This window comes from Nannospalax galili, unplaced genomic scaffold, assembly GCF_000622305.1.
Source record: "Nannospalax galili isolate Female #2095 unplaced genomic scaffold, S.galili_v1.0 scaffold548, whole genome shotgun sequence".
In the NCBI taxonomy this organism is placed as follows: domain Eukaryota; kingdom Metazoa; phylum Chordata; class Mammalia; order Rodentia; family Spalacidae; genus Nannospalax; species Nannospalax galili.
In genome coordinates, this window is record NW_008358999.1 from 1,321,687 (window position 1) to 1,331,854 (window position 10,168).

The following is a 10,168-nucleotide window of genomic DNA, read 5'->3' on the forward strand; positions in this document are numbered from 1 at the left end:
CCCAGCTCATTTCTAAAGACCTTCATCCTGAACTTTAGTAAATGCCTAGAAAAACTGTTAGACAGGAGCCAGTGATTATAACTCAGTGGATAAAAACAACTGTCTCCAAGTTTGACAACCTGAGTTCAACGTCCAGAATCCACATGGTGGAAAGAACTGACTACAAGTTGTCCTCTTCCACACATGCAACACACACACACACACACACACACACACACACACACACACATGTAATTTAAAAAAAGAAAGAAAAATTGTTGGGCATTGGTTCAGATATAGGATGGCTTTGTTTCTCATTCAAGAAGCCTATATGTGATTTTTTTGATTCAGCTGTGGAACCAGCATGTACCATGTACAGTACCCATGTACTCAGTGGGTCCTGTGATTAACAGGGATCTGAGCTGTCCATTGTCATGTGTCCATCAAATGCCCAATCTAACATCCCTTAGGTTACAGGGTCACCTTCGATGTCACAGTTAAATTACTTCTGAAAATCCTGGCATGTAAAACAGTAACCTTTGGGGCTGGCATGATGGCTCAGCAATTAAGAGCACTGGCTGCTCTTGTAAGGGACCTGAGTTCAAATCCCAGCACCCACATGGCAGCAAACAACTACCTGTAACTCCTATTCCAGGGGCTCCAAAACCCTCTTCTGACCTCCTCGGGCATTGTACATGGGTGCACTTACGTACATTCAGGCAATACACTCATACACATAAAAAAATAAAATAAAATAAAAACAGTGACCTTTAAAGTTTCACACTTTCCCTCTGGCCCTAGAACATGTGTTTCTCTCTCTCTCTCTCTCTCTCTCTCTCTCTCTCTTTTGGTTTTTTTGAGACAGGGTCTCCCTGTAGCTCTAGCTGGCCTGGATTCATTATGGAGACCAGGCTGGCATCGAACTCACAGAGATCTGCCTGCCTTTGCCTCCCAAGTGCTGGGATTAAAGGCGTGAGCCACCACGCCCAGCATGTACTCTCTCTTTTTAAAAAATATTTTATTTACGGGCCGGGTGTGGTGGCGCATGCCTTTAATCCCAGCACTTGAGAGGCAGAAGCAGGTGGCTCTTTGTGAGTTTGAGGCCAGCCTGGTCTACATAGTGAGTTCCAGGACAGCTGGGGCTACAAGGAGACCCTGTCTCAAAAAAAGACAAAAAAAAAGTTTTTTTAAAAAATTATTTTTGGTGTATTGCCTGCTCGTGTGTAAGTGCACCTGTGTCATGCAGTGCCTGTGGAGGTCAGAAGGTGTTGGGTTCCCTTGGAACTGGAGTTATGGACAGTTATATGGGTACTGGGAATCAAACCTGGGTCCTCTGCAAGAGCAGCCAGTGCTTTTAACTGCGGAACCATCTCTCCAGCTCCACCTGTGTCCTGTTTGTGATAGCTTTCTGCCGGCTTACATTTTATGTGGTCATGCCTTTTGGTTTGCAGGAAGCAGCAAACTCACGGTATAATATAAATTAGCCTGTTGGGCATTTTCTGCAGAACGTAACACTTCATTGTAAGAGGGTGTGCTGGACAGCTTTAGTTGACAACTTGACACACCTGAGTAGAGGGAGCCTCAGCTGGGGAACTGCCTTCATTGCTGGCCTGTGGTCATGTCTATGGGGCATCTTCTTGAATGTTGAGTGATACGGGAGGACCCAGCCCACTGTGGGTGGTGTCACCCCTGGGCAGGTGGGCCTGTGTTGGCTAGGGAAGCATGGGCCGGGGGAGCAAACCAGTAAGCAGCATTCCTCCATGACCTGTGCTTCTGCCCACTTCCACGTTCCTGCCCTGAGTTCCTACCTTGGGCTCCCTCAGTGGTGAACTGTGACTTAGGAGATATAAGATAAAATAAACCCTTTCCTCCCCAAGTTGGTATTGGTCAGAGTATTTTGTCACAGCAATGGAGAACAAACTAGAATAGAGGAGAAACCCTTTTTGCTTCAGTGGCCAATTTGGCCCAGTGTCAAAGTAATGACACATTGTGCTGTGCACAGATGGAAGGCCATCTTTCCGTGCCAACATCCAAGGACTCACCAGCCAGTCCATGCAGACACCTGCCCTTCTGGGAGGCTCTGGCCCTGAACCACCAACACACCAGTGCACCTGCATCTGCCCTAACGCCCACCCTCTTCACACAGCATCCACAACGGAGACAAATATTGCCGGTTACCGATCGGATCTCTATTCTTGACAGAGTCGGCAATTCACGCTTTGTGTCCACTAATGTTTTCTGGACATTTTTTTCCACTCTGAGGGTCTTTAGTTCTAGAAAGGAGTCATTCCTATGGTCCTTATGATCTATAAAAGAAGTGATTTAGAGTCAGGGAGATGCCATTTCACCTTATTGCCACAGCTACGACATATGGGAACACTTACCACAGGACTGTTCTAATCATCTTGACCTCCCTGGCAGATGAGAGACCAAGGCCTGGGAAGATTATATGATTTATCCAAGGCCACACAGAGAGAGTGCAGCTTTGTCCACATTGGGTGTCATTGTCAATGCCACAGGGACAAAGATGGGATTTGAACCAGGGCATCCAGTATTCAGTGCCCTGCACAACAATCAACTTCTGATCTTGAGACAGCCCCAGCCCCTCTGAATGGGGTACTCTAAGAGGCACCCCAGTGCTGATCATTAGATAGTGTTAAGCCATGACTAAGTTCCCATGGGTCATAGTGAAATAAGAAGAGGGACAATATTGAGTTTTTCACGATGTCCTATTTATTTAACATTGGGGTCGGCACTTGACTCTGAGGTGGGGGCCTGGCCCATCTTTTCTTGTGTTATCATGTTCTTCCAATTATGAGATGATGGAGACAAAAGGTGGGAGTCCCCAAAGTGCACCCCAGACTCTGGGGCCCCTGGCTGGGACTAGGGAGAGAACTTACTAGAAGAGTTGGCCTTCTCCAGTTCTTTGATTCGTACACGGAGTTCCGACAAGGCCTTTTTCTGGCGCTGAATAATCTCCTCGTGTCGGGACCCTTTGCACTTGGCCCCCAGATCGCTGAAGGACTGCTCCTGGGGGCAGAGTGGCACAGACAGCAGCTCCGTAAGGATCCAGACATTTCCCTTAGAGTCTCAGGAACGTGAACAATTCCTGTTCAGCAGAAACCCTGTCATTTAGCACTTCTGGAAAATACCACAAGAGTTTCAGCAGAGAAGGGATTTACATGTTTCATCACAAATATGAAATCTCATCTAGGAGGATTTCCAGCTTTCCTTCCTACTTAGCAGCACTATAAATAAAAGATCCCTCTAGCCCTTCTCCATGTTTTTTCTCTCCCTTCTAATAGTCTCCCATGCATGGGTTCCATTGTTAAAATTCTGATCTTGCACTGAATGGTAACAGCAAGTTCTTCTTTTTTAAGATTTCTCTCTCTCTCTCTCTCTCTCTCTCTCTCTCTCTCTCTCTCTCTCTCTCCCATACACACACACCGCTTGCATATGAGTGCAGTGCCTAAGGAGGCCAGCAGAGGGTGCCAGATCCTCTGGAGCTGACTCTAGCGGTAGTTGTAAGTTGCCCAACATGGGTACTGGGAATTAAACGTGGATCCTCTGCAAGAGCACTATGTGTTCTTAACCGCAGAGCCCTCTCTTCCATTTTCTTGAGTTGTACTTCTAGGGGGACATTTTTATTCACATTTTCTTTTCTTTTTTGTTTTCTTCTGTGGGACTGAGGATGGAACCCAGAGTCCTGTGCATGCTAAGCACTTGCTGTCCGCCTGAGCTGCACTCCCAGGCCCAGCAGGGCATTTTAGATGTGACCACATCAGCTTTCTTTTATGTTGGCGGTAAGGATGGCTTTCTCCTGTCTGCCGGGGGTATCACAGCCTGGCCCGTGGTTACTCTGCAGACACCTTCCTCTGAGACTCCAGGACCCCTAGACAGGCATGCTCCACAAAACTTTCTGTAACAATGGAAATTTCCATACCTGCCTCTACTGTAGCATGAGAGCTGCTGGCCACACATGTGGGCCCTGTTGGGGACAGTTTGGGGTTTGAGTTTTCTCAGGGCACAGATAAAGAAGGCTTTTCCTTTAAAGGCCGTGCTCCCTTTTAAGATTAATTCAGAAGAATTCAGGATTCATTCTTTTAGAAAAAGCAAGAGATGCAGTTTGGTGAGGTTGGACGCTTGCCTCGAATGCACAGAGCCCTGGGTTCCATCCCAGCACTGCATAAACTGGGTGAATGACACATGCCTGTGATCCCAGCACAAGGGGGTGGGGTGGGAGAGAAAGAGGGGAGGAGCAGCAGGATCAGAAGCTCAAGGTCATCCTTGGCTACATAGTGAGTTGGAGACTAGCCTTCAATATATAAGATCCTGTCTCAAAAAAAGAAAAATTTCCATATACATTTGCATATAACTTAGAGATTCCACTAAGTCATTCATTAATTCATTCATTCATCCATCCATTTGTTTGTTCGTTCATTCATTTCACACCTCTGAGTGCCAAGTTTGCTCTAGGCTCTGGGGCTCCATCAGTGGCTAGCACTGGCAATACCTTTGCTGTTACGGATTTTGTACCTCAATCTGGGGAGACGGACAGTGGGGAAGATAAATAGGGAAAGATATGGTGGGCCATGACAAATGTTAGGCAGATAATTAATCGGGGACACAGGTTGGGGTGCTGGGAGCGGCTTTCAGTTGTTGCTAGGGGAAGACCTCCGCCAAATTGGCAAGAAAGGGAAGAAACCCACAATCTGGTTCTTTTGTAGCTATTTTTATAACAGCAACTTTGGTTCATTTTAGATTATAGATATAGACACGGGAAGATACCAAGGACGACACACAGAGTGCGAACAGAAAATATTAAAATGTGTGGAGCTAGCTGGAGATCTCTGTCTCCATTTCTTTTCTTAGAAATGTTTTTCTTTCTGAGATTGGGTCTCATGTATCCCAGGCTGGCATCAAATTTTCTACATGGCCAAGGGTACCTTTGAACTTCTGATCTTCTTGAGTGCTGGGTTATAGGCATGGTTTATGTGGTGCTGGGGATTGAGTTAGGGCTTTGTACGTGTGCAGCAAACACTGTACCAACTGAGCTACATGCCTAGCCCTGTCTCTATTTCAAATTTCCAGGTATATAAGCATACTAATGATCTATCTGTATAGCTTCTCTCTCTCTCTCTCTCTCTCTTCCATGCCAGATATCACTCCAGCACCAGGCAGCCAAGCACTGCTGCTACCCAGGACTGATCTTTCTGTAGCAGACAGATGATGAACAGATCGGCCTTAGATACTCTAACTTCAGAGAGCGAGCGATACCCTCTAAAAGACAGCAGAGGAGAGCGAAAACGAGAGTTCCCTTGTTCTTTTTCCTTTGTTGACTCAAGTGCTTCTTTGAGGCCTATAATGATGCTGGTCCCAGGCCCTATGCTAGTCATACTGCCCCCCCCACCCCCGGGAGGGGGTTCAAGACCCAGAGCCTCCTTCAAAGGATTCAGCAGCGCTGTCTGAGGACTCCTTGGGAATGCCCTTTTCCCATCAATGTCCCCGCCCCTTACTCCTTCACTTCCTTCTCCCTCTGCTCCCAGTCTCCTGAACAGGCCTCTCTTCTGGAACTGAAGGAGCCCCTTCCCTAAATCCCTCAGCTACACAGCTCCTCAGGCCACCTGACTTCCTCTTACTCTCTGGGACATCTTATTCTTTTTTTTTTTGTCTTTTTGAGACAGGGCCTCCCTGTAGCCCCAGCTGTCCTGGAACTCATAATGTAGACCAGGCTGATCTCAAATTCACAAAGATACACCTGCCTCCCAAGTGCTGGTATTAAAGGAGTGTGCCACCACGCCCACCCGGCCTGACATTTTATTCTTAAGTTGACCTTTTTTCTCTCTGTCTCCTCCCTCCCTGCCACACGGGCTCCATGATGGCAAAGCCCTCTCCTGTGGAGACTCTGGTCCTCTCAGGGCTGAACACAATGCTCAGTTAATATGAAATCTGGATGGAGGAAGTCTGAATGGAGTGCAGGCAGAAGCAGGAGGTGTGAGGAGCCTGTGGTTACTTCCTGCAGACCAGGGCTGGCAGCTGAGCAAGGGGAACTTGCCTGTCCTCAGACCCCAGTTCTAGCCTGCTTCCTGCCTTCCAGCAGGTCCACCTCGAGGCTTGACTCCATATAGAACTTGTTCATCTGTTGGAGGGTGACTGTTCTGGAAGGAGTAGAAGTGGGCAGGAGATGCTGCATTGGGACCGAGGGGCAGACACAGCAGCCAAGGCAAGACTCCCCCAGTCTTCACTGGGCTGGCAGACGAAGTATCACGTGACCCTTTCCTCACATTCCTCTGGGAACATTTTTTACTTAGGACAGAGATTCTTTCTCATACAACTCTTGAGCCCTCTGACCCTCTCTGGCTTATACAACAGGAAGTAGCTTGGGCAAGGACCACTGTTCTAAGAAGGGTCAAACATTTTTGCCTTTTATCTTGCAGCCTCCCTCCCCCATCCTCCTTAACCTTGTGACAGAAGCTAAAAGTCAGGGCTCAACAAACCTTTCCAACCAACACATGGAGCGTACAAGGGAGTTTGGTATGGGCAGGGAACCTGTACAACTTTTCCTGTCTCTGGCACAGGGCCTGGCATACAGCAGGTGCTCAATAGTTGCTGGAGGAGTGAATGGCTGTGGGTCAGGTCCTGCTTTGAGGGCCCAGGAGTCCAACAGGAGTGACTTACATTTCCTGCCCAGCAAAGCTTCCAGTCGCCTGGACCATTGCACCCCTCCTCCCTGGTTGCCCCGAGCAACGGGATCCACTTCTCTTGCGGTGCTCTAGATTGCACTCAGTGCCAGGGATGGCTGGCTGGACCTCTAGTTTTTTCATCTGGCTGCCCATGGCCCTGGCTTGCTATTGTCTGGCAGGGACAGTGACTTCAGTGATACATTTGGCCCTGTCTCTTTCCCAGATGCCCTGTTCTCTGGTTTCCCAAAGCAATGGGGGAAGGATGTCCCAGGCTTTAGGAAACCAAGACCTTGAGGAACCACAATCAACCTGCTAAGAATGATGAGAAATATCATCCCACCACCTGTGGTACAGAATGTGAGCATCATGTTCTCAGACATGCTCTTTGAGTAGCTGGGAATTCTGGGAAAGTACACAGAGACCTTACTAATTTATCACCATGGGATATCACGTCAACTGCATGGCTATTTGGTTCTGTGCTACCCAGTTTAGGAAGACCCTGGACCCTGGACAATTTCACAGACAAAAATGGGTTCTACATACATGCAAGTGTATTAACTACAGCATCATGGGACAGCACACGGGCTCTAAATAGCTATCAGCTGGGGACTGTGTGGATAAAAGGGACACAGTGGACTCCATGCAGCCATTTCAAAGAGTGAAGTGGACTTCTACACACTTAGTTGAAAAGATGCCACTGAACAGTGTTATGTGGGCTGGGGAGATGGCTCAGTGGGTTAAGAGCGCTTGGGGTGCAAGCATTAGGGCCTGAGTTCAGATCCCCAGCACCTGTGTGAAAGCTGAGTGTGGCCCCAGAGTGCATCTATAACCCCAGAGCTGGTGGGGAGGGGGGATGGGGAGGGTGCCGAAACAGGAGGATTGTTGTGACTTGTTGGCCAGCTAGCCTAGCCAGAAAAATAAATGGGGAGCTCCAGGTTCAGGGAGAGACCCTGTCTCATAGGAGATGAAGCAAAGCATGTTAGAGTAAGATACCCCATGTCCTGCTTAGGCCTCCATACACATTTGTGTACACATACACATACCATACACACCAAACATAAGTAAATCATGTTGGATGAGAATAAATAAGCTGAGGAATATTATGGGTTGTTACCATTAGCCAAAAAAAAAAAAAAAAACCAAAACCTGATAAAGGTATACATGTGTTTGTGTTTGTTTGTGTTTAGGCATAAACAAAATTTACTTTCCAACCACCCCATGAAGTGGGGGACTGCCAGTGTCAGAGGGCAGAACTGGACCACAGTGATTTTCCAAGGTCACAGACTTTTGAAGTGGAGGAGTTGGGATTCCAACCCAGATAGACTGAATCCGAGGCGACTGCCAGCCACTGCCTATCTACCCATTCATTGATTGTATGACGTCCCAGTGGCCTCCACCAGGAGAGCTGGGGTGCCGTTTCCACTAGTGACAGTGTAACCCTGGAGACAGCGACTGGTGGGAATAGGGTTCTATTCTAGTGTGTAATTCAACACGAACAAGCAATCCTCTTAGAATTTAGAATGGCTCAACTTCAATATGGAAAGGAAGCCTCCACCCCTGGAGCTGGGTGGCAGGCCCTGCCTGGAGCTGGGGCCACTGACACTAACCTCTTGGCAGCTGGAGAATACATCCGGGTGTACTGGCTCTATCTGCACTGATGTGTCACACTTCTGGGTCAGACTCCTGGACTTCTGCTCCTTCTCCCCACTCAGGTGGGGTCTGTGCTTCTCTTGGGAAGCCCTAGGGCAGAGAGGGGTGTTACGGTGGCAGGCAGATCAAGGTTCATGCACCTTTGCATCCTTCAATGGGCCGGGAAGATGACCGTTCTCATCTGCCAACTCTTCAATTCTTGCCATAGCCCCACAAGTCAGGCCAGGGGTGGTAAAAACACGCTTGTAATCCCAATACTCTAGAGTTTGGGGCAGGAGGATCATGAATTCCAGGGTAACCTAAGCAACATGATGAGATACTATCTCAAAACAAGAACTTAAGATCCAATCACAATCACCATCACAACAAAAGAAGTACACAGAGATTTGCCTGTGGTCACAGAGCTTTTAAGTAGTGGTGTCTGAGCCAGGAATGTTCATGTGAGTCTGAGGTGGCTGTGAGCCACAAGGCACTCAAACCACAGGAGCTATACAAAACATCAATTGCACCTTTTTGGGAAAGAGAACTTATGTTAAAATATGGATGACATGAGCTAAAGTTCCCAGGAAGAAGTGACAGTTCAAAGTGGCATCTACACTGAACATTCTAGAAAGGACGATTGATTAGAACTTCAGTGATTGTGGAGAGGTTGAAGTGTTGCAGATCTAGAGACAACTATCTTGGGCCGTTGTAGCCCCCTTAAATAGCTATTTACTGACCACCTCTGTGTGTGACTTAACATCCTGCAAGTATTAGGTAAATCCCTTGAAATGTACAGATTCCTAACTTCCACCAATCCAAAAGCCAACAATGTTGTCAGATAACACCTGTTGTCAGACAGGCCTGTATCAGAGTCTCCCTGATTTGCTGTAACCCACCTACCTGATGTTCCCACCAGTGGATTTGAAAAGTGTCTTGTTTTATGACTTTCTTTGTTCTGTTTCTGTAAAATACTGTGAAAACTTTAAAGTACTGTGGAAACTTCATGAAACTAGTGGTGGCATGTGCCTTTAATCCTAGCACTTAGAGGCAGAAGATCACTGTGAGATCAAGGTCAGCCTAGTCTACAAAGTGAGTTCCAGGTCAGCTGGGGATACATAGTGAAACCGTCTCAAACAAACAAACAAACAAAATCCCCCCAAACAAAAAACAATCCCTCCCCTAAAAAACTCACAAAACTTCATGATTGTTACCACAATGGAACATGGAGTTTGGGGTAATCTGAATCTGTATTCCCAGGCCACGTTCACTCATATTTGGCTCCAGAATAAACCATCTCTTACCCTCTTTGAGGTGAGAGCTGCATTAAAAATTTATTTATTTATTTATTTTTATTGTATGTGTACTGCCTAGATGTGTGTAAGTGCACCCATGTCGTACAGTGCCCAGTGAGGACAGAAGAGGCTGTCAGATCCCCTGGAACTAGAATTACAGATAGTAGTTAGCTACCATGTGGGTGCTGGGATTCGAACCCAGGTCCTCTGAAAGAACAGCCAGTACTCTTAACTGCCAAGCCATCTCTTCAGCCCCAGAGAGCTGCATTTAAAGAAAAAAAAAATTTCATTTACTATTATTTATGTGTGTGAGTGTACTTTATGTATGTATGTAAGTGCACCCGTGCCATGCACTGTCCAAAGAAGTCAGAAGAAGGTGTCGGATTCCCTTGAAACTGGAGTTATGGGGATGGTTGCTAGCCACCATGTGGGTGCTGGGAATTGAACCTGGGTCCTCTGCAAGGGCAGTCAGTGCTCTTAACTGCTGAGCCATCTCTCCAGCCCCAGGAGTTGCTTTTTTTTTTTTTTTTTGGTTTTTTTTTTTTTTTTAAAAAAGGGGTTTCCTTATGCCCCCCCACTCCC

The 10,168-nt window shown here is 47.2% G+C and overlaps 1 protein-coding gene across 1 annotated transcript in view; it reads right to left on the reverse strand.

The window, feature by feature from the left end:
- Positions 1 to 10,168, reverse strand: part of Fhad1 (forkhead associated phosphopeptide binding domain 1) — a 160,421-nt gene that overhangs the window by 19,854 nt on the left and 130,399 nt on the right. The window contains exons 24-26 of the mRNA XM_008822681.1: positions 8,270 to 8,402; positions 2,880 to 3,009; positions 2,158 to 2,285 (exon numbers count right to left, since the gene is read on the reverse strand). Coding sequence (XP_008820903.1) covers positions 2,158 to 2,285; positions 2,880 to 3,009; positions 8,270 to 8,402 — 391 coding nt within the window. The remainder of the gene's footprint in view (positions 1 to 2,157; positions 2,286 to 2,879; positions 3,010 to 8,269; positions 8,403 to 10,168) is intronic.